The 25,634-nt window shown below is 35.4% G+C and overlaps 1 protein-coding gene across 5 annotated transcripts in view; it reads right to left on the minus strand.

Annotated features, from left to right (window-relative positions):
- Positions 1–658: 658 nt before the first annotated feature.
- Positions 659–25,634, minus strand: part of EPHA3 (EPH receptor A3) — a 359,434-nt gene continuing 334,458 nt past the window's right edge. For 3 of the 5 annotated variants that reach the window (XM_065539289.2, XM_065539288.2, XM_074033787.1), the window contains 3 exons: positions 11,027–11,149; positions 10,016–10,171; positions 659–3,366 (listed from right to left, as the gene is read on the minus strand). In XM_065539289.2, coding sequence (XP_065395361.1) covers positions 3,261–3,366; positions 10,016–10,171; positions 11,027–11,149 — 385 coding nt within the window. In that variant the 3' untranslated portion in view covers positions 659–3,260. The remainder of the gene's footprint in view (positions 3,367–10,015; positions 10,172–11,026; positions 11,150–25,634) is intronic. The other 2 variants (XM_005548387.5, XM_005548386.4) reach the window with 1 other exon arrangement.

Below are 25,634 nucleotides of genomic sequence, written 5' to 3' on the forward strand. Positions count from 1 at the left end.
GGGCAAGCACAGGAGTCAGTACTTGCCAATCCGAGAGATTCATTCTCCAGCCCAAAATAATAGGGCCTGTGATCCAAGAAAGGCCTCATGATCTCTGTTGGAACTAGAGAGACAGTAATTCTTTCATAGGAGTTGCAATGCAGAATTAGATTAGAGAGAGTAGTATTTTTCACCTTGCAGAAAGACATAGCTTGCAAATTAACCCAGTTGGAAGAAGAATAGGGCCAAGGGAAGAAGACAAAGAATGAGAGAATTAACCCTGTTGACATTGTTTGAATTACTGGTTCAATCTGTGTCTGATCTCTTAGCTAGGGAGTTTATCCCCAGATAATTCTGTCACTTCTAAACATTTTCTCTTTTAGAAAATTAATACAATTTAATTGTTTTCTGTTATTTGTAATCAAAAGAGAACTGCCTATTACAGTTGTGTTTATTAACTTCAAAATAATATTTACTGATTATTTTTCTGGTTTATTCATAATGAGATGTAGACCAAAAACATGTGGATTACACAATGTAAATCCCTCCTCACTAATGGAGAATAAAAACCCAGAAGCATATTTTTTGTGACTTATGTAAATTTCATTATTTTGCTTTTAAATAAGCACATATTTTTATATATTTTTTTAAAAACTAAACTTCAAAGACCACTTCTGTATTCCAATCTGTAAAAAATATTTTCATTATGTTTATTATAAAAATATAAATGTTTCCACTACAAATCATTTTACATTAGTAAGAGGCCATCTACATTGTACAACATAAACTGAGTAATATTTTGAAAAGACAAGTTTAAAGTAAACACATACTGCCAATCATATCACATTTATACATGGCTTGATTGATATTTAGCACAGCATAAACTGAGTGAGTTACCAGAAATAAATAATATATGCAAATCAAATTTAAGATACAAAACAGATCATATGGTACATAACATCGTGAAGGAGTTGCGACCTTATGTTTACTGAAAGTCAATGCAGTTCCTGTACAAAGAGATGGCCATAAGCATTCTAGTACCTCTACCCCACGGTTAAGAATCGTACACTTATGTTTACATATGTACAGGGTAAGAATTGTGTAAAGGAAATTTATGAGAGGTCAAGTAGAAAAATATTAATAAAATGAAGAACAGTATATGGTGTATACAACCTCTACTTTCAAATGGAAATCACAGCCAAAATAAGTGAAACAGATTCAACAATCCTCAACTTCTATTAGTTTATGAAATGCATGGGTTTTGTTGAGTGTGCTCAGAATAGTACCTAAAAAAGTAAATATTAGTCTGGGAAAAAATTAGATTGAAACCATATTCAGATCTCATTCTAACACTCCAAACACAAAATACTTGATTAAAAAAAACGTTTTCTAACTGCTGACAGGAGGTATAATGAAATTTGTGATTAATTTTATAATCACAAGTGTATTTTTAAAAATGTCATGCTCTTATATATCCAATACAGAATTCTAGTAGCCTGATTTGACTCAGGAATATTGCCAAGATTTGAGAAACAATCTTATATCTGAAGGAGCACAATCTAAGTCTTATTACACTAAACCTACAACAGATTAGCACTTGTGAATTTTGATTTGTGATTGTAAGCTGTGTTTCATTAGTGTTCCGTTTTGCATAAGAACATTAAGTTTGCAGCATTGTTTTATCCATTCTGTTCTTGTGATGTATGCATTTCTTATACTCAAGATCATATCAGCATTAGAAAGAGTATTTATAGAGCTACAGTGTTGCTTCAGAATATATTACTAGCTAGATATCCACCAGGTACATCTTTTCAAAATTACTGAGCAAGCTCATAGTTAGCCTTTATGTAATAGTAAGTCTAATCCCTGTGATGAGAAATCTCTCTCCTGCCTACACATTTGAGGCATTTGCTAGATGACCAACTATTCTGAAAATGTTACATCCAGTAAATTCAAAGCAGTACACCAAAACTGCACCATGTGCATTGAAGTGGAAGACTCTTAAAGATAATAATACCTGGCACTAATGATCACAATAATTAATTAATTCACCTAAACACCAGTGATACAGAGGAGTAGTTCTGTTATCGTCATTCTCTATAAGCAGTTCAGCAAGTTTAAGCAACAATAGTAAGTGACTTTTCAAAGCCAGTGAGCAAGTAATTTTTTTTTCACTCATGCATTGGCCTATGTGCTGTGTTGCCAATTAGTGCAGCAATCTATATAGGATTCCAATTCTCTCCAGTGTAGCTATTCTCGGAAACTCTAACCCAGCTCCTTCACTAAAGGAGGGAGTTGATAGGCTCTAAGCACCAGAGCAGGAAAGGTATGTTATCTGGTTGAAAAGCCATTGCATACAAGCTAGTATATTACACTAAGTTGTGAGCATACAGTTTATGATAAGTGGAGAGGCAAGAATGATTAGGATAACAGACTATGAGAGATTTGGTTAGTGTATGAACAGGAAACGTATTTCATTTTTAAAAAATATATGTAAGTGGATGGTTCAAAAAATCTGAAAGAAACCCATCATTATCTGTGTCTAGTTAGACTGCTGACAATTTGAGAGAGCATTTGGCACTTGGCTGTAACAAATCCATATTAAATCATCAAGGCATAAATAGAAAACAATAAAAACAATTCAAAAGAAAATAAATATGTACTTTTTTCAAAAATTAAGACATTTCTTTACATGATATACTTAAGGAAGCTAACAATTTAAAAATGTATAGTACTTAAAACAACTACAAATTTCTTCTCTATATGCTTTAAACAGATAAAAGAGAATAATGCAGTGATAAGGTAGTAAATATGGCCAGATAGTTTGAGGTATAAATTCCTCTATGTTGCTTGCTTTAAAAGAAACAGAATACCTGTTACAGATTTCCTCTGTATATAAAAATATTACAAGTCTTTTCTTTTGTGGCTACACCTAAACAAAGCCACCATGTCCGTTTTGTTATTTCACTTGTTTTGATTTTATGATAGTCAGTTTATGATCAATGGCTATATGCTAGTTCTTCACCATTTTACGCTGAAGAATTAAATTTAATCCATTAACTAATATTTAAAAAAGCAATTACAAAAAAATATCCCACCCACCCATCCACTAAATGATAGGGGAAAATAAAGAGTTTTTCAATTCCATTTTAAGGCATTTGTACTCATATTTGAGTGTCTTATTGGACTTGGAACTTCCACCAGTATCTCCAGCATTATTGTCTGTGTGCAGGATGATGCTACACCTTCCACAGCCACCACTTCCTTCCAGAAGTAGTGCTTTACACGGGAACTGGGCTATTCTTTGATTGTGTTTCTAGAGCTGTAATGCTACTGATGACCTTCTTCTGTGGCCCAACCACCGTGACACCAACCTTTTTCATGTCACTGTAAAAAAAGAAAACAATGAAAGAATCGGTTTCTTCGATAGTATATAAGCAGATTTTCAATTAGCACAATTTGCACAACGATATATTCTAGTACTGTGGACCTAATTGCCTGATATTTATATCATCGGGATTATGTCCTGACTGTTCCACCATCTTGTAGAAGACTATATAGATGGTGTAGTGGCTTGAATAGTGTTTCCTCAAAATCTCTGTCAATCCCAAACCTCACCATGTGATGTTATTTGGATCGAGGGCCTTTGCAGATGTAACCAGTGCATGGATTGGGAAAATGCCATACTGGATTAGGGTGGTACATAAATCCAATGATGGTTTCCTTATAAGAGAATAGGATACACAGAGAAGAAGGCGATGTACAAATGGAGGCAGAGATTGGAGTTATGTTGCCACAATTCAGAGAACACTAGGATCCACCAGAAGCTAGAAGAGACGAGGAAGAATTCACCTCTAGAGACTGGAGCAATCGTGGTACTGTCGCATCTTAATTTCAGATTTCTGCCACCAGAATTCTAAGAAAAAATTTTCTGTTGTTTAAGCCAATAAATTTGTAGTAATTTCTTGTGGCAGCCTTAGGAAACTAATAGCGATGATCACATATTCTTTGTGGGGCTTTATCTCTTTCCCTTGAATCTGGGGACTACTTTGACTAACAGAGTATGCCAGAATTGACACTGTATCACTTTCTTCACTCCGGTCTTAGGAAACTGCCAGCCTCTACTTATTGCTTTCTTTAGTAAATTTGTGTTAAGCCCACTAACTGGCAGCCATTGTTTAGGTTGCTGTTGATAAACGGAGTACAAAAAAAAAAAAAAAAAAAAAAAAAGAATCCCAGTTCTCATGGAATTTACCTTCTTGTGGAACAAGACGGGGGCTCTAGAGCTACCATATAAAAAGTCTGACTATCTGACAGTATTGCACAGGAGAGGCCACATGTAAGCACTCTGGCCTACAATCCCAGGTAAGACCAGCTCTGTAACTAACTGCACCAAGGCAGACGTCGAAATGAAAGCATCTCCAGCCCTCCAGACCAGATCAGTCCATTTGTCAGCTGTAAGCTTCTGTCAACATCAACTTCAGAGCATAAAGAATCATTCATCTGAGCTCTGCCCTAATTTATAACCCACAACACTGTGATGTCTAATAAACCTGTTGCTGTTTTAGCCTTTAAGTTTTGGGGGAGCCTGCTGTGCAGTCGTAGATAACTGGAATAATCTCATTAAAGTACACAGTTCTTTCAAAGTAGAAAAACTATGACAAAGACATATCTCTTTTTATTAAATATATAATAATTTAAAGTCGGAAAGTAGGCATTAAAATAAAGACTATAAAAACATAAGGAATTTCATTTAGGAAAAAAGACAGCTAATGTGCAAATGGTTAATTATATATTCTTGTTTCAAGTAATCAATTCATATATCCATGTCTTTCAGGATTGAGGGATGCTCAAATATCCCCTTCTAATGACAGCTTCCCCAACCCTCCTATTTAATATTTTAAAACCTTTCTATACTTGTATCTGTACTTTCTGTTTTCTTTTCTTGTTTCATTTTCTTCCAAAGCATTGATTACCATCCAGCATATTGACTTTCTGATTTATTTTCTTTATTCCCTGTCTTGTCCCACAAGAAGGTAAATTCCATGAGAACTGGGATTCTTTTTTTCCTTTTTTTTGGACTCTGTTTATCAACAGCAACCTAAACAATGGCTGCCAGTTAGTGGGCTTAATACAAATTTACTAAAGAAAGAAACATACAAAATCTATTTTTCTGGGTAAAGACGACCAGGGCATAATGTATCATTTGTCAAGGAGAGCCAGGAAAATTCAGAATGGCAAGGAAAAAAGAAAACATGTGAACACACCACACACACACACACACACACACACACACAGACACACACACACACAGAGGGGTTTCCTTTATACTGACCATAAAGAAAGAAAAAATTGGGAATTCAACTACATAGAAATGGATTAATCGATTTCTTAAGAAATGGGTTCCTAGGCAATAAAGGTGTTCAAGAAGACGATAGGTAACCATTTGAAAAGAAATGTAGTTGTTATTTAAGCATCAGGGCATTAAATTAACCAAGATTCTGCTGAATTCCTACCATCTGGGCTGAGAAAGTTCCTGATGACCTGAAGGTTCCCTCCCTGCTGACTGTCAAAGGGCTGATAAATCCTCTGTGGACAGCTTGTGCCTTGCCTTAGGCCCTGTCTGATCATACTCTTCCTCAGGAAGGCTACTGGGGATGTATGGGAATGTGAGGCTTGCCACGCTTAGGGTAACTGTGGATGATGAAAGCCTTCACTTAGAGTAATGTATGCTACTTCTGTTGATCGCTGCCTTTGAGAATGTGCATTACATGATTTTGATAAACGTACCATGAATCTATCTTTAAAATAAAGAATACACATTTCTCCACTCATCCCCACACTATAGCAAAGTCAGTTTATGAGTCTAGAGCCAGAAAACAGGACAGATAAAAGTATGGGTACGCAAATGAATAGATGGTCACTCTTTCTTCTTTCTTTCATCTTCTTCCAATACCATATCATATGTTTTGTGACTAGTTGATTTTTTGTCCTTTGTCTCTTCCCTTTCCCCTTCTTAAAATAATAGTCATGGAAAGTAAATATACATACACACACACATTTATATACATATATATATACACATATATACACACACACACACATTTATATAAGTAAATATATATATAAAATATTTATATATTCCAATGCAGTAATTGTCTGAGCTCTTTGAGAAATTTAAGCATAGTTACTGAGTACTACTTGCTATGATGTTTGGCCCTGATCTTCCTTCTGAACTGAAGCATTCATCCCCAAGTGGCTGGAAAAAAAAAATGTGATGCTGAGTTCACAGACCGATTTGGGACATTCCTCATCACTTCTTCATATATGCACCTCCTGAGTGTATTCCTCAAAAAATGTTCTGCCAAAAACTGTTTTACATTCTGTGTCTGTGAACCCAATATAAGCAAACATATATATAGGTTTATGTATAATATATAATGTATTTTATATATGTTATATATGTATATATGTTATATAATATATAAATGTATATAATATGTAATATATATTTTAATATTATATATGTTTATATAAATATACTATATATAAATGTTTTATATTTTTTTACTTAATGCAAATGATTATATTGGGCTTTTGAAAAGAGAATTAAAGTAATTATCCTTTTGGGTTATTCCTTAGCTAGGGTTTTTAAACACCCTCTAGTCTCTCTATTCTTGCCAGAATATCTTCTGTCCACTTATCTGCCATGTCCACTTCTCTGCCATGTTCAAAATAACTTGGAACTCCCAGTTGCTGCTGTCTCTATAACACTCTGTGTGCTCATTTCATTTTGACTGTCCTGTTCAGAAGAGTGGTGGAAAAGTTTAAGACTAAAGAGCAGCTCCAGACTGAGACCAGAGGTTAATGTGTTATCTGGTACTTCAAAGGCAAAGGGATAGGTGATGACACTTTGAAAATGGCATCCAAGGGTGCAGGATAATGACATGTGGCAACTAATCTGCTTAATATTCATTCCACACACTTAATTCTCTCTCTAGTTTCACAGTCACAGTGACTCTAACCTTTCCCTTTCTCTCTTCCTTTCTCACTTTAACCTTCCTAAATCCATCTTAGGTTATGAAGTAATGTCTTGAAATACGTATTTATTAAATGAAATTGCATATGTTCTGGGCTTTGTTCAAAAATTAGATAACTTGAGTAGCTTGCATGTCAATGAACTCTCTAACGAAAATAAATTAATATGAATTTGAATGTGAAATTTTATTGATCTTTTCCTATACTTTGGCAGCCTGAATAGAAATAAAAAAGAGATTCACTATTCATCTTAGGTATCTTTTTCTATTCTAGGAGAATCTCTACAGTTATTTGGTCAAGCAAATCATTTCTGAATTGAGTCTGGATGGCACAAAGAAAATAGAAACTGAAAGCAATCAAATTCAAACAATAAGCCCAAGAGCCTGAAAGAAAGCTAAAATATCTAGCTCAATATTTTACAGTATTTATGCTGAAAATGTTGCCTCATTATATTTACCCCAATTATTAGTATATTAAAGATTTCTAATAAATTCTCATTTTGTAATATAAACTAAGAGCATGAGGTGCATGACACTACAAAGACTCAAGAAAAAAAGCAGCTCCTTTCAAGGAGTGTTAGGGCAATAGATGTTAATCCCATATTGTCCCTGAACTGAGGAGAAAGGACAGAAGAAGGAATATTGTGGGGAGTGTAATACAGACATATCCATACCACCTGACTCAGTGTGAAGGACAAACCTGAACAAGCTGTCTTTCAGCAAAAGTCAGCTTTTATCTTAAATGTATTTGCACAGGTTGTTCAAATAATAATAACAATTAAGTAAAAATATTCCAACCAGCCAAAAAGAATTTGACGTCCAACACAAGTAACGTCGCTAACTTGGAAGTATGACAAATGCTGTCATTCACTTTTTCAAAGCAAATAGCTTTCTTATCACATTCATAGCATATAATGGCTGACAATATTTGAATTGCAAACTAGCAGTTAATCTTATTAACAGCGTTCTGCCTTATACATTTCAATATAGTGTTTCAATATCTAAAAGTTTCGAGTGTTGATATTTTATTAAGAATAAACATTTGCATAACTTTGCCTTAGAAAATCTGTCAATGATGTGGAAATGTTCAACTTTGCGTTTGCTTTTTGCTGTGCTTCTGTGCTTTATAGCAGGTGTTTTGTATGTCATAACCCTAACTGTTTATATTACTAGAAAAAAGGATTTATAAAAATATTTAAATACATGACTATATCCTGAGACTGTATCTGACCAAAATACGTACCATGGAAACCCAAAGTGTACTGTCGATTGGGTCAGAAGTCTATTCAATATACACCACATTCCACTTTGAACAGGAGTGTTGGTGCATGTTAAATAGACTAGAGTAAGTTTATTTTTTTAGAACGAGTCCTCTTCTTTAATAGTAATAAACTCTTCCTGTAAGTCTTCTGTGGCTTTATGTCCTTCTGACTGTAATGTTGCACCAAAAATTATAAACTTATTTATTTGTTTGTTGGGCACTTATATCTATTAATTACATGGCACATTCCTTTTTGGCATCTAATCTGTCATTTTTCACAGTAATGCTGAATGATTGACAGAGTGGCAATGAAAGTCTTTATATATTCTATAATATTTAAATATTTAAATATTATTGGGAGATGATAATACTTAAAGAAACTTGGAGGACTAAAGGGTTTATTTAATTTAACAAAGATCAAAGGAAGACTGACACAAAGATGAACACAGTTTCCCAATAGACCATGCAAGCTATAGCATTCTGGACAATTTTTGGTTTATCTATCCAGTACACACCTCTTTCTTTGGGACAGTTCTCTATCTTATCTTCAGGAAAGGGCCCCTGCAGCCAAGTTCATACTACCTCATTCTACTGCTTTTGCAGGTAAATGACTAGATACTAGCACACATATGACTTTGGAGGTGCCAATGCACAAGAGGGACTGAGCCAGTCCTACTTTCTCTCCTGGGAACTTAGAATTAGGGGAGTTGGACCCTGGTCAGTTGAATAGCACTAGAAGGCTCTATGACCAACAGTTGAGAAGGGCAGGTTTTAGCTCTGTGCATGGGAATCCAGAAAACGTCACTGTGCAGAAAAAGAAAAAATGAAGCAGTCACATTAGGAAGTGAAGTAAATTGGTTCTCAATCACAGAGAGATGAAGAATGTGACTTCCAACTATTAATTTATCAATTCCAAAACACCCTGCTTTGTGAATAAGAACCAAATTTTTAACTATTCTCTGGATTCACTTGATTCTTTATATATACCCTTTCCTTGAGTCCATGTGTTTCTCATATCAATAGATTCCTGTTACCAAAAGATTATTGTCCACAAAATATAGCATATTATACTTGATTATTACTGGCTTTTAACACATAAAACTATCAACTAATATTAATATATGATGCATATTTTCTTTCTCATCTGGCAATAAGCCTTTTGAGGAAAACTCAAAAATTCTATCTTAAACCTAATTATAACTGCATTTTCTAGCATGATATCCTTCACAGAGTAGACAATGATGAATACATGATGTTATGTTTATTTAGCAACAATGAAAACTAGTTTTAGACTTTAATACCTTTCCTTGTACACCAGATTATCCACTTGGTTCTCAATTTTCCTTATTCACAGATGTTAAGCTTTAGTAAAAATAACAGAAAAATCACAAAATGCAGAAATATAATAATCATCAATCTATGTCTGCTAATGTTTTAAATTAGGGTCTTGGGTCTGCAGTGTGGTTATGGGTGTGAATCTGTTGGTTGATCTGTAGGTCATATCTGGTCTATCTAAACACACTGATCCTTGGCCCTATCTTGAGGGAGGAAGACACATCAATATGTATCAATCCAGAAGCTGTGGGCCACAAGGAGACCCAGAGCCCTGATTAGCAAATCCAGGAGATAGTACCTCAGATCTACCACTAATATTTATAACATGTCAAGTCAAGGCATGAATATTCAGCAGAAAGTTCAAAAGATCATTCATTCTTCTTAATGAATTTTTTTTCCTTACTCTGTGGAAATCTTGGCTATTGTGTCACAAGAACTGTACTCCACGCCTGTGAAGATTTCCTTGCAATGTGCTGTCCGGACACCATTAAGCCAGTCACCTGTTGTGCGGAAGGTAGTGATATCCACATTGCTTTGGTCCAGAAGAAGGTTTGATGGCCTGCAAGAAAAAAAAAACACCAACGGGAGACAGATCAGGAGTCAGCAGAGTTGCTGTGTGTCAAAATTTGACACTAACATCAGCAGGAACTTCCAGACTTCATATGGTGTTCCTGTTCATTTGTGGAATTTATCTGCCATGAAAGCTTCATCTGTTCAAGCTGGCAGCTTGGAGGAACGCCGTGTAATCATCTTGTCTAAGTTCTCCCCTTCTCCATCCACAAGTGCTTTTGAAATCACTGAAAATTTGCCAGTGAAAGACATAAATATATCCATATATATTTTATTATCATTTAATTGGTTTAATCACTAGCAAAAATGGTAGCAATTTAGGATACAGTTGCAGTAGGGAGGACACACTGAATTCTTTGCTGTCTGCTTTGATGATGGATTCAGTTTGAATATTTAAAATATTTCCCACTGGATGTTTGTTTGTTAGACATTGTGCAGGTTGCTGTCTAAAGAATGGCTTGAACAATCTAGGGTATACCTACAGCAGGACATAAACTCAACACAGAGTTAAATAATGTTGCATGTGATTAAAACTAAAAATAAAAAGCAATAGAAAAAAGTAGATGACTGACAAGAAAAAACATCCTTGCGTATTTGACACCAAATGAAGTTCACACATACACACACAGAGACTCAGAGAGGGATTGTAATTGTGATTTATGTTGCACAATACAACCAGCATTAAGAAACAGGGCCAGGCGCGGTGGCTCACTCCTGTAATACCAGAACTTTAGGAGGTCGAGGCCGGCTGATCACCTGAGGTTAGGAGTTCGAGGCCAGCCTCACCAACATGGAGAAACTCCATCTCTACTAAAACTACCAAATTAACCGTGGTGGCACATGCCTGTAATCCCAGCTACTCGGGATGCTGAAGCAGGAGAATCGCTTGAACCTGGGAGGCGAAGGTTGTGGTGAGCTGAGATCGCGCCATTGCACTCCAGCCTGGGCAACAGGAGTGAAACTCCATCTCAAAAAGAAAGAGAAAAAGAAAAAGGACTTCCTTCCATGTAGGATTTTTTTTTTATATATAAATACAGGCTTACCCATCTATCTATGAATGCCCGCAAGACCTGGTAAATCAATGGAATGGAAGAGGTATAAAGGAAACGAAGGAGACAATGTTTGCGTCCCTGAAGAGCCAAAATAAGCAATCAGTTGGTGAAATGTCTTTGGTATGTCCCCCCCCCCCCCGCTTTTTTTTTAGCTCTTAGTGGCCTCTTTAATTGTCCTTTGACTTATAAGACTGGAGCCAGTCACGAGGTGAACAATTTATTGACTTATCTCTTCTTTATTCTTAAGGAAGGGAGCTTGGGCACAAGGTAGTTATAAAAGCCTTTAGTTTTGGATGAATAATAACAACAACAGAAATAAGTTTTGAAGGCCCTTGTTTTCATATTGTATTGAACGTTCATGTGCACTCAATGTGGCAGGCATGATGCTAAGAATATTCCACAGACACGAAGGACCTTAATCTTTACAGCACCTGTTAGGCACTGATGCTATCCCCTAAGACAGATAAAGAAGCTGAAACTAAATCACATTAAGTTACAAATCTGAGTTTCCTCAGGCAAAAGAGGCAGAGCTGGCATTTAGACCCACATTATTCTATTCCACAGCCCATATTCTTGACTGCTACACTGTGCCATTTAGGTAAAACTTTGTTCATATTGCATTTCCCTGTTTTTTTCTTCAACGATTTATGATTCCATCATTTGGCACATTCGATGTTTACATGCCCTGAAGTTTAGTACACAGATACTGGAACCATAAGGCCTGAGTTGAATCCCAGGTATACCACATACTATTTGTGTGACCTTGAGGAGTTTCTTGTCTGTTTCTTTATCTGTAAAATGGGGATGATGGTGAGGATATCGATTTCACACCAATGAAGATTAAATGAGCATATGTAGGTAGCACTTAGAACAGTGCTGGCACATAATAAGCACTATCTGTTAGCTGTTCATTATTCTTACACTTTTGGTAACACTTTTGGTGAAATGGTTAAACTTCTGAAAACTTCAAAAAGAAAATAGCAGAGTAAATATCAGTTTATATATAATGCTGGGAATGCAATGATCTTGTTAACCACCATTTTAAGTAACTAGAAATTTAGTCATATATAATATTACGTACATAATAGTATAACAATCCTGGAAAGTAGCCATTATTAGGGGCTTCATTAGAATAGTCAATAACTTTTACAACTTGACAATCATTCCATAGCAAATGCTTGAAAACAGAAGTGCTATTCTGCTGTCTGTGATTTTTTTCGTTATTGTAATAAAATACAGTATTAATATTAAAACTGTATATATCATAGCTTAATCTTTATTGAATAATTAAGAGGGTACATTTTGACTTTTTGCCATTTTAGTTATTCAGAATCTTTCATTAAAAATCTCCAAAATTAGGAATATTAAAACTACAACTTCATATTTTTCTTATGTACTTGAAAGATTTGTCTAAGTGAAGTCCATCATTTGAAGTGCTTAAATTCAAAGTTTAGAATTTGTGGTGAGAAGATGCCAAAATAAATAATATATCGATATGCATTTATCCTTATTTTAGAAATAAATTTAGGTCTCTAAGGGGCTAATTTCAATATCTTTAGAAATAGCACGGAATAATAGCAAAATGAACAATATACATGAAATAAAACCGTATTATGTTTTACATATGAGTAGCAATCATTGATTACCATCTAGGATATGTGGTAAAAGCTCCTGTTCTAAATGAGAAAATCTGTGAAGAAAATCTGTGTCAGCTCTGCTCACACCTAAATAGGTCTTTTGATTGAGAGGTTTCTACCACTTCTGGTGATATTCTTCAACTTACTCCCTTATGCACAACAGGCCTGCTCAAGTGTAAAGTTGATGTGAGCCCAGACAATTTTAGATAGTGCCCTACACCTACATGTTATTACTTGGAACATATGAGAAGTTTGTGAATTCACTATCTGGGTTTTTACAGGGATGCATTAAATGTATTTGATAAAAATGGTCACATTTTAGTGCAGTTTTAACCCTGAGTTTCAGAAAAAAAAAATTGTAACATTGGTTCTGACTCTATTTTCATACTCTGTGGAAAATATAGATTAATAGTCCCCTCCCTGTGATGGTCATTTGTGTAGTGGAGGGCAGTTGAAAATGAAGGATTCTTCAACCTCCTGTCCATTAGACTAAACTCAACTACTTCAATCCTTTCTATTTCACAAGTTCAAATTATACATTGAAAATTGTATAATTATAAACTTTCTTTCATTGGAAAAGTTTCAGCTTCTGTATAATTTCTATATAGTTTCTATTTCTATGATACAGTTTAGTTTTACTAACTCTCAGAGATTATCTAAAAAAGATTAGGCATTATTATATAAATATTACTTTTTTCCTTTAGCAATATCTGGAAAACTATAAAATATAAATATAACATTTCATATGTTACTTTCTTCTGAAACATACATGCAAGCAACTTTCTATGATTTTATAAATTACTCATCTGAGAAAGAAAAATCGCTTATTTTTATAATTGAAAATTTTGTGTTTTTGTTGTTTACCTAAGAACTTCAGGAATTACAGATACACAATCCAGGTGTCAAAATGTACACAATGTTCTTGGGTTTTTTCAGCATAGCTATCATGAGTGAAATAGCCTCCGTCACTAGCAAGCATTAGATATTACATTAGACTCATTGGATAAGTCACTGAACCACTAAAAAATGGATAAGAATAGCATTAAATCAGGTGTGAGAAGATTTTATAAGAAAAATGATGTGAAACCTAGAATGAGACGAGACATTAAACTATCTACAGGCATGCGTGTGCACGCACCACAGTTTCTCTGTCTACAGTAGCTGGAGCACAGAACCTTATGTCAAGTTGTAGTCCCATGAATAGTAATACTTTTTTATTTATGGGTTTGTGGGTATGAAGAATCAAACCCCAGGACATTTATTCAGAATATTTATGAAGTGTGCCTAAGGCAAAATGCAGAATTCTTTCTTCTCAGTTCAAAATAGTTTGGACTTTTACACTCAACCCTTTAGCCAGACTCAACAAGAGTTTAGAGAAAATTAGTATAAACAAATTGAAATAGAACAGGACGTGTGGATTAAGGATTAGTGACCCCAACTGAGTTTGTCTGCTTATGACTTGGATCAAAGTACATCCAAGACAAAAAAAAAAAAAGACCTAATTTTAATGCCAGTGACCTCAGAATAACCAGCCCTGCAAAGTATCATTTTTCCACTTCCAGGATTTCTCTGGGGATTTCAAATAAAAATTGGTTCCTTTCCTCCTCAGAGAGGACATCTGGAGAGTTTATCAATGGATAGGAATTTGTCTCTCCCTGTGAAGAGCTTGTGATGTCTCTTCATGTGCACCAAGGGAATCTGGGCCTTGGAGCAGCTGCAGGCATTGCCGTTTTTTCAGCCCCAGCCCCAGCCCCAGACATCGGGTCTGAAGGGGAAATTTATAGGCTGGGTGATGTGCACCGTGAGCTCACACTTTTACTAGACAAATTAGATAGGTTTCAATCCATGCAGCTGTAAACGATGTCCTACAGAGCTCCACCTGATCTTTTACAGCTTTTCATAAATCAGTACCTACTGGCTGCAGACCGCAGTCATTAAAAAGAAATCATGGAAATTACATGTTTGCTCAGGGGAAGTGAAAAATAACTTTCTTCCCTTTCTTTCTCCCTCCTTCTATTAAGATTTGTGAATTATTCTTTCATGGGTTTTCATACTGTTGCATTAGAGAGGTACACATATAGTTTATTCCCATCGAATCCTATTTTAGCTGTAAATAGGTGCATAAAAATTAGCACCAGATACTGGGGAAAAATCTCAACAAACAACTGCCAATCCCAGGAATATCTTCGGATAATAATCTTATTTCAATGCCATCTTAGAATTCTGACTCACTAGTTATCCATTTCTGACTTAATAGACTCCTTTTGATTTATAAAGAGATTTACTCCTCAAACATCAAAAATAATAACTAATACACATTTCTTGAATAAGTATATGACTATTATGAATAGAAGGAGGTAATAATATTCAAGATGCATACCGAAACATTATACTTATTTCTTATTTGTTGTGAATAGTTTCAGGAATATATTAAACCTAAAAAGTAACTTTTAAAGCCAAAATACTAATAATTATATGTGAATTTATTATTGTTTGAGACTAGTAATATATTTTTTCAGTACATTTTATAACTTTTTTTAAAATTTCAAATGTTTCCCCATTGTATTTCAGGGGGAAGATCTTATATTTGTCAATTTATTTTAATGTTGATTGCTGATGACCTTGATCTTTATCACTAAAATTAAAAATCCAGATATGATAAAATGAATTTAATTTGTCATCAGTAACTAAAAATAATTTTGAATATATACAGTTCCCAACAGGAACCTAGTACATAAATGACACATTAAGGAGAAATAAAGTCATTGTATTTATTTTAATTATCTCTAGGCCTTAAGGACAAAAATCTTTGAAGTTATAGCCGTTACATCTGGTTTAATTCCTCCCTGTGGTAAAATTAGCTGCTTTGATTTTAAGATTAAAAAAGAGAGAGAGAGAGAGATCACTTGGGTATCCGGCATATTTGTTTCCCTCTAAAAGGTTCTGTATCATATTTGTTCACTGAGAAAAGTCACCCTGTCAGTTTCAGAATTTGAGGTCAAAGTCATTTTGAGGAATAAAGGCAGATTGTTTTTTGGTTGTTAGATTTATCTTGAAGGATATGGTATTTGTCAAAACAGCAGTTATTCTCAAAAAGAATTCTATTATGTACTCTTAAAGATCAGAAACTTTTTACTAATACTTGTTTATTTTATTAACTGGGAAAAATATGAGTATTGTTTATTTTTACTCCTCTCTATGCTGCAAGTTAATAAAAATAAATCCCTTCAAAGTTAGTGATCAATGCCATGAAACAATATATCTAAAAGCATTTCAATTAAATTAACTAAATATAATTGGGTATGCAGAACCTTGTTCTAAATATTATTAAATATATTGCTTAAGTCTTTGTGTCATGAATTTTGTTGCCTTCCATTTAAAACCTTGTTCTAAATATATTGAATGTATTATCTAATTTTTTTGTGTCAAGAATTTGAATTTTATCAATTTACAATAGTATAGAAGAATTCAATAGCCTGGCTAGTGGAAATTCTGTGAACTTAAGAAATTATTTCTCTATTTCATTTTACACACATATGCACACACACACACACACACACACATCTCTTCAAAATTAATATGGTCAATGATAAAAATCTTGTATTTTCAAAAATAAAAAGGGTATCTTACTACTTGAGTAGAAACTCATTCTTATTTTTCTGTTATTAGTCTTAACTTTTAATTTAGCTTCATTTATAAAAATAAGTGAATAAATTTATTTAAATCTATAAGTTATATTATAAAAATAATCTTTCACAATACGTTTTCAAAAAATAAATGTGTATTTCTCTTATATGTACAAAATAATGTGTTGGGAAGTTAAAGAATATTTTTTATTTTAAGACTATTTTCTATTTATTTTCATAGTGGCATTTTCTATCAAGAACATCTTTAAGCAACATTCCTTTGGACCGGGCATGGTGGCTGGTGCCTGTAATCTCAGCAATTTGAAAGGCCAAGGCAGGTGGATCACCTGAGGTCAGGAGTTCAAGACCAGCCTGGTCAACATAGTGAAACCCCGTCTCTACTAAGAATACAAACATTAGTCAGGCAAGGTGAGGAGTGCCTATAATTCCAGATACTCGGGAGGCTGAGGCAGGAAAATCGCCTGAATCTGGGAGGCGAGGGTCACACCATTGCATGCCAGCCTGGGCAACAAGAGTGAAACTGTCAAAAAAAAAAACAGAAAAAAAAAAAACAGAAAAGAAAGAGAGATAGAAAAGAAAAAGAAAGAGAGAAAGGAAAGAAAGAAAAAGAAAGAAAGAAAGAGAGAGAAAGGGAGAACGAGAAGAAAGAAGAAAGTTTTTTTGATTCTTAAAAAAAGAGAGGAGAGCCCTTTTTTCATTCTTTTATGCACATCTTCTTCTTTTTTTGCCTTGTCTTTTTCATTATCCAATTTTATAATTAGGTCTCTCACAATGTCATATATATTATTCCAAAATTCAAAATAGTTATCTTAATACCTCAATGTTCCTTCTTCTTCTTCTTTTTTTTTTTTTTAATTTTAAGTTCTGGGACACATGTGCTGAACCTTCAGGTTTGTTACACAGGTACACATATGACATGGTGGTTTGCTGCACCTATCAACCCATCATCTAGGTTTGAAGCTCCACATGCATTAGGTATTTGTCCTAATGCTATCCCTTCCCTTGCCCCTGACCATCTGATAGGCCCTGGTGTGTGATGCTCATCTCCCTGTGTCCATGTGTTCTCATTGTTCAACTACCACTTATGAGTGAGAACATGCAGTGTTTGGTTTTCTGTTCCTGTGTTAGTTTGCTGAGAACGACGGTCTCCCGCTTCATCCCTGTCCCTGCAAGGGACATGAACTCATTTTTTAAGGCTGCATAGTATTCCATGGTGTATATGTGCCACATTTTCTTTATTTATTCTATCATTGATGGGCATTTGGGTTGGTTCCAGGTTTTTGCTATTGTAAATAGTGCTGCAATAAACATATGTGTGCACGCCAGTTAGAATGTCGATCATTAAAAAGTCTAGAAATAACAGATGCCAGCAAAGATGCAGAGAAATAGGAACGCTTTTACACTGTTGGTGGGAGTGCATATTAGTTCAACCACTGTGGAAGACAGTGTGGTGATTCCTCAAGGATATAGAACCAGAAATGTCATTTGACCCAGCAATCCCATCACTGGGTATATACCCAAAGGATTATAAATCCTTCTACTTTTTAACTGGAAGTCTTTTCCCTCCGTTTTTGTTTTTCCTTCCCTTTTTCAGCTTTTGATAACACAATGTGCACCCACCTTTCGGAAGCGGCTTGCACTGTGGTTCTCTGCAGCAGTCGAACCTCATCCTATCACCCTGATTGTTCCTCTTTCCTACCTACCACTTCACATTCTTCCGTGATATAACTCGTACTCCTCTCCAAAGCTCAAAATAAAGGGAATTTTCTTTCTCTCTTGTTGGAAGTCAATGTAGTGAGTTCACATTCTGAGATATTAATGAATGTTTCATATTTGTTTTCCTTCTCGTATTGCCATTTCCTGTCACTGATTGGCTCCACAGCCCCTTACAAGGTGCCTAAAATCTGGATTGGCTGCCACTACACTTTGTTACATACAATGGAAACAGGAGGCATTCAAACATTTAAATTATTTTCTTGACTATTTCCAGGAATGCTTATCTGCATGGCAGACCTGTTCTTCCTTGTGTTCTTCTACCACTGTCAATGAGAAGGCTGTACATTCAGAAAGTGGAAGAATTATTTGATACCTTCCCTGTGACTCTGCGCATCTCAGTCACTATGTCCTACAGAACTCACTTTAATAAAACATTTTGAATTCACACACTGTCTATTTTCGCTGCTCTACCATAGCAGGTCCTTTTCTCGGACTATTGAAATCCTAATTCTCTCATATGAATCCCATCACCTCCAGCCCTTTCCAGAAGTAGCTGCCAAAGAACTATTCCCTACACACAGTGCAACATATCACTTAAGTAACTTCAATGTCTCCCCTTTCCTTATAGATAAAAGCCCAAATGTCTAGAAATGACATTTAGTCTTCCATGACCTGGCGAATCATCTATCGCAGTGGTCCCCAACCTGTTTGGCACCAGAGGCCAGTTTCATGGAAGACAATCTTTTCACGAATGTGGGTGTGGTGGGGGATGGTTTCAGTATGAAACCGTTCTGCCCCAGATCATCAGGCATTAGATTATCATAAGGAGTGCACAACCTAGACTCCTCGCGTGTGCAGTTCACAAGACGGTTTGCACTCCTGTGAGAATCTAATGCCCCCGCTGATCTGACAGGAGGTAGAGCTCAGGCAGTAAGGCTCGCCAGCCCGCCATTCGCCTTCTGCTTTGCCACTTGGTTCGTAACAGGCCACAGCCTGGTATCAGTGCGTGGCACAGAGGCTGAAGATCCCTGATCTATCAGGCTTTTTCCCCATAATTTCCTTTTTTTATCCTATAGTCTAGCAAAACTGTATTATGTGATGTGATTTGGAAGTATCCTACCCATTTGTGTGTCTTCCCTTTTCTGTAGTGTTCCCCCAACCTATATTCCTGTTACCTGCCTGTAGAAATTTCATCCACTATCTGAAAGTCCCCTTTACATACAAATGCCAGAAAACTCCAAATATAAAAGCAAACTCACCTCCCTTCAGGGTTCCCGAACTCCGTTTATTTTTGCTCTAATAATTACATTTTCTGAGGGGTATTATAGTTTTCTGAATATTCTTTTTTCTTCCACATTTAAGCTGTTGAGGGTAGACGCTATGTCTGTTATCTATATAATCATCACAGGACCTAACATAGTGTCTCACAAGGTTATTGTTGAATAAACATCTATAGCCTTGTACTGATGTACAATCAAAACTTAAAACCCGCACATCTCCTATGATTGACTCTACTTTTAGAAAAAATTAATCAATGACTAGGAAACAAGCATAACACAAACTTCAATATAACTTTCCTTCCGTTATCATCATCCTTTGCAGCATCTAAGTAATTGTTTGATCTGGCCCACCCTGACCATCAGCTTTTCCACCTTCCCCACTTCCAGTGATTATATTCAAAGAGACACTCTCGGTGGAAGATTCTTTGAGAATGATACTGCTATAAATCATCAACTCTAATGAAGGCTGAAAAGTGAAATGATGCATTATAAAAAGACTTCTATTGCAGTATATGCAACAACGTTTTTAAATTCAAACATTTAGTTTCAAAAAGTACTCAGTCACCAAGAAAAAGTTAAAATTTGACCATAAAACTGACTAAATCCAGAAAGACTGAAGAAACATCATTTCTACCAGAATGATGTTGTTTTTCTTAAAGGACACTACAGGGTACATGTATAAACACAGTTCTATGCACTGATCTTAGTAACTACATCATTCAGAAACTTGAGTGCTTTGTACCAGCCACGAATTCAGTTTTGAAGTCTCCTATTATATTTTTAGGAGTGTATTTCTGGACTTGAGTTGACAGAAAGGTACACATGTAGAATTTTGCTTAGGAGAACAGCTTTAGGCTTTTACCATATGATCAATATCTATAAAAAAATCTGTTCAGAGAACAGAAAAACTCTGGAATTTTTTCTACAAATTGCATCTTTTGAAATGGAAATTTACTAATGATGTCAGCAAATATTTATTAGGTATTTAGGAGACATTTATTGAGCACACATTATCAATCTGCACTGGTAATACAAGCCAAGCATGGTGTGTGCTCTCACAGGGCTTAGAGTTTATTGAGAAAATGGATTTAAAAGAATTAAAATGGAGTTAAAAGAACACACACACGCAAACACAGAAAACAGAATTAAAATACTGATGAAGAACGTGAATATGGTGCTCTGTAAAAGAATAATGACGTTAAACTTTATTTCTCTGGTGCTGCCACAGAATGAGTCAATACATACATGATGTGTAAGTTGCTTCCTTAAGGAAGAAAGGTGCAAAGGAGAATCTGAGACAAGGCAAACAGCATATGCTACAATCTTCTGAAATGCTTTTGCTTTCTGAAGGAACTAGAAGTGGCCACTGAGGTTAGAGTATTGTTTAGGTGAAGGTGGCACAAGTTGAAGGGTTAAAATGACCCCCACCTCCTCATAACTTTTGCTCCTCCTTCTACAAAGCAGCCATATAAATCAAATCATCTTACTTCTCTGGTCCAAATGCCTAATGAATTCCTCATGCATTTGAAAAATATTTCAAAGTCCTCACCATGGCCTGTGTAGCCTCAAGTGCTCTGGCTTCTGTTTACCTCCTTAGGTTCATGACAGACTCCCTTCAGTCACATTCTACTCTGCCACTTCCTAGAACTCTCCAAATCCTTTCTCATCTCAAGACTTTTGCATTTTCTTTAATCCTGCGCCAAGAATATTCTTTTTGGTGAGGGGGAGCTTACACAGTTGGCTCACTCCCTTCCTGCAGGTCTCAAACATCAACTCCTCAGACTCTTTCCCAGCTACTCCTTATTGCCCATCACGGCCATTTACCGATTTCCCTCCTCTGGTCTGTACTTGTCTGTTGTTTACTGTGCATCTTCTATCATGTAAGCTTCAGGAGGGCAGGGATCATATTTTTCCTCTTTATTTTTCTTCAGAGTCTATCCCTTGCACATGGGAGACTGGTATATAATAAAGAGGGGCAGAAAACACTATTTATTTTAAAATACACAATTAAGGTATTATTGACTATAGTCATCTCATTGTATTATATAAAAATAGTTGGTGAATAAAATTTACATGAATAAAATAAATAACGTTGGAGAAGCAAGACTTTTCAAAATTTTCTTTTAAATTAATTTATACATTTTTTCAAGAGGCAGGGTCTTGCTTTGTCACCCAGGCTGAGTGCAGTGTTGCTATCATTGCTCACTGTAACCTCAAACTCCTGGGCTTAGGCAATCCTTCTGCCACAGCCTCCTGAGTAGCTAGGACCATTGGCAAACACCACTATGCCCGGCCCATTTAAAAAAAAATCTGTAGAGACGGGGGTCTTGCACCCAGTCTGGAGACCAGTCTGGTCTTGGAGACACCCAGACTGGTCTCCAACTCCTAGCCACAAGTTGTCCTCCAGCCTCAGTCTCCTGTGTAGCTGGTGTTGCAGTTTCGAGCCACTCCACTCAGCCAGCAGCGCTTTTTAAACAATCAAAAGGAGACTAGAATTTTTCATAAGTGTAACATGAATTCAATATTGATTATAAACAAGTGGCTAAAACTATATCATATATGTTTTGATAAGAAGATTCTGGAGGCTGTGCAAAAAAATGTTTGGAGTTCGACAGCAATCAAAGCAGGGGACAAGTTAGGAGCCTATTGCAGTGGTCCAGGTCAGAAGATGAAACAGCCATGAGGAAAACGTTTTCAGTGAAAAGGGGTAGAGATAGATCTCATTGATCCAGATGATCACAGTGTGGAGGGCAAGAAAGAGGTCCCAAGTGTTGCTCCAATTCCTGGTTAGGTGAATGGGTAGCTGCTGGTATATGCAGTTAATTAAGCAGTGGAAGGATCAGGCCGGGGGAGAAAATTGATACATTTTCAGAATATTGACTTTGTGTCTGAGTGTCCATTATTTGAGAAGTTTGGCTGTGAAGAGTGTTAGAGAAGTAGGGAAGTAGTTGGCAGAGATGTGGGGCCAGCAGGGGTAATACTGGCAAGCAATATCTCCTAAATTTTCCAGATGAGAAAAAAAAATCACCTAAAGTTTTTATAAAGTATCCAAACTCCATTCTCTTTTCCTGGAGATTCTTGGGATAGACCTGGATACTTGTATGTGTGACAGGTTCCCCTGGTGATAAGAATAAGATAACAAGAAAGAATATAATAGAACATATGTTTGTGGCAATGATCCTACATAAAGAAAGAGCCTGGATATGTAGAAGAGAGAGAGGGAGACAGGGAGAGAGGGAGAGTAGAGGATTAGCCTCTGACAAATAGACGGACACTTCCTTTTATAATTAGAGGAAAGAAGGACAATATGGGTAGGTGCAGGTGCCAATACATTTCTGTTTTGCTGTGGGAAGTCCCCATCTAATGGCTTATTTTCTCAATAAAGCATTTGGCAGGGACATCACTAAAAATTAAAGAAGTGGGTCATTTTAATCAGTTATGAAAAGGATGAAATAATCATTGTCAAAAGGAGGAAAGCAAATTTTCTAAAGAGAAAAAACATTCTCGACATAGTTGCATATAGTAGTGTGAGGTTGTCAATAATAAATGCATTATGACAAAATCTAACCCATTGTGCATTTTGATGGCAATAAGTAAAAATATAAATGTAACTGCCAAAATGTTTATATGCTGTACTTTAAGATGGTTGTCTTTTCATAGAAAATATTGATTTTTTTCTAAAATCATGTTTTATGACAAAATACATCAAACTTGTTCATGTATTAAAGAAAAATATGTAAGGAAAAAGCATTTGATATATTTCAATAAGAGTGGAAAAGTGAATTATGAAAGTATGTTAAAATTTGGATGCTAGGACATAGCCTCACATATTATGATCTGATAGTAAGAGTACTTTTCTCTATGAAACTGGTATTAGATATCCTTACATTACATTACATTACATGAGTTCGCTTTGAAAATGGTTTGAATGTTTTTATGATAGGTAAAGCCTTTTTTTTTCCTGTGATTACTATCTACGCTGTAAAGATAAAAATAAATGGCTTCAGAGTACAAAATGAGGACCACATGGCCCAGGGAAGGACAGGTTTGTCATCCTGTTAGTTGTTAAACTGTCAGGTGAATTTCTAAGAGTCTACACAGTCTCTGTGAAGTTTGGGATAGAGATTTATCCTTATGGAATAAGTTACGGGTAGTTTTATTTAAGGACTTATTACTAGATTCAATCGTAGTGATTCCTAAGTGTTATTTTCAATAAATAATCTATGATTCTTATATACTGATATTAAGATCTTGTTTATGATTCTCCTACTTAACTTTTTCAACTATTATGTAAAAACTGGGTAATGTGCACTCAATATAATCAACACAAAATGGGTAAACTGAAGATCTAATACTGTAAAGCTTCTAGAAGCAAACACAGGAAGAAAGTTCTATGACACTGGTCTTAGCAACAATTTTGTAGAGATGACACCAAAATCATAGGAACCAAAGCCAAATTAAACAAGGAGGATTACATCAAACTAAAAATTTTCTGCACAGTAAAGAAAACAAGAAAATGAAAGGCAATCCATAGAAGAAGAGAAAATGTTTACAATCAATATATCTCATAGATGGCTAATATCCAATGTATATAAGGAACTCATATAACTTGATAGCAAAAATAATAATACCCCTATTAAAAATGGGCAAAGGACCTGATTGACATTTTTTTCTGAGGAAGACAAATGGCCAACAGGTTTATGTAAAGGTGGTCAACATTGCTAATCATTAGAGAAATGAAAATCAAAATCACAATGATCTATCACCTCACACTTGTTACGATGGCTATTATCAAAAAGTCCAAAGATAACAACTGTTAGTGAAGATGTGGAGAAAGGGAACATTGGCAAGTAAGGAAATGTAAATTGGGACAGCCATATGGAAAAAAAATATGAAGGTTCCACAAAAAACTAAAAATAGAATCACCATATGATCCAGCAATCCCACTCTGGGTATATAGCCAAAGGAAATGAAGTCAGTATTTCAAAGAGATATCTATATTCCCATGTTCATTGCAGCATTATTCTCAATAGCCAAGATATGGAATCAACATAGGTATCCACTGACAGAAGAACGGATAAAAAAAGTTTATATGTTAAAATTTTGCTGTTTTATTCCCTGTGGATTTCAGGGGCATTGATTTTTGACATCTTAAAATATAGTATTAAATATGATTGATTTTTTAACAAAAATATGATACTGAGGCATGGTTAATCAAACTTGTAATGTACTTACATATTCACTCACACACACACACACACACACACACACACACATACACCCCCTGCTTGATCTTCAAACAGATAACTTCAGGCAGAAACCAAGGAATTTCCCATGCATTGAATGCCAGCTTTAGTCAGTAAGCTTTGTAGCAATGGAAACAACAGGGCAGGATAGTATTATTGAGACCTAAAACTGGCACAATTGAGAATCAATATTGAGAAGCAACTGGTTATGCAAAGAAGGCACAATAACCCACAAGTCATCATTCCTGATAAAACTCCATTGTACCAATCAAGATATTATTGAACTCACAAGTCCAAGCCATTGAGTAGGCATATCACTAGAGGTCCCAAATAGGTCTGAAATGCTTCTCTCTCTAGTTGTCAAGAGGAATGTTTTAAAAGTATAAAATATGTACTAACTTACGTGACAAATCAGAAAGAAAAATTAAAAGCCTGTAGAACAATGCATTATCAAAATGTAAAAGAACTTTTTTTCATATGCGTGCAATGAGAATCAAAATTATTAAACAAGATATCTTTGCCTTTTATTACTCTGAGAGGCACTAAATACATTAATATTTATTTTCTTCTTATATGGCCTCTGACAAAATTAATCTCTTCTTCCTTCTTTCTTCCACTGTACTTTGTAGATACACTTTAATTTACATTCTTCTAAACACTGAGAGAACTCAGTGGTTCTTAACCTAGAGGAATATGCATAAAATTAAATAGACTTTGTGCATCCAGGATTACATTATAGCTGTAGAATATTAACATTTGTGGTGTTGTCCAGGGGCACTGGCTTTATCTTACTCTTAGTTTTATATTCAATGGTGTCTAGCAAAGTAATTGGTATGCAATATGGATTAAACAAACATTTGTTTAATTAACTGGG

Source organism: Macaca fascicularis, chromosome 2 (genome assembly GCF_037993035.2).
Source record: "Macaca fascicularis isolate 582-1 chromosome 2, T2T-MFA8v1.1".
NCBI classification, from domain to species: domain Eukaryota; kingdom Metazoa; phylum Chordata; class Mammalia; order Primates; family Cercopithecidae; genus Macaca; species Macaca fascicularis.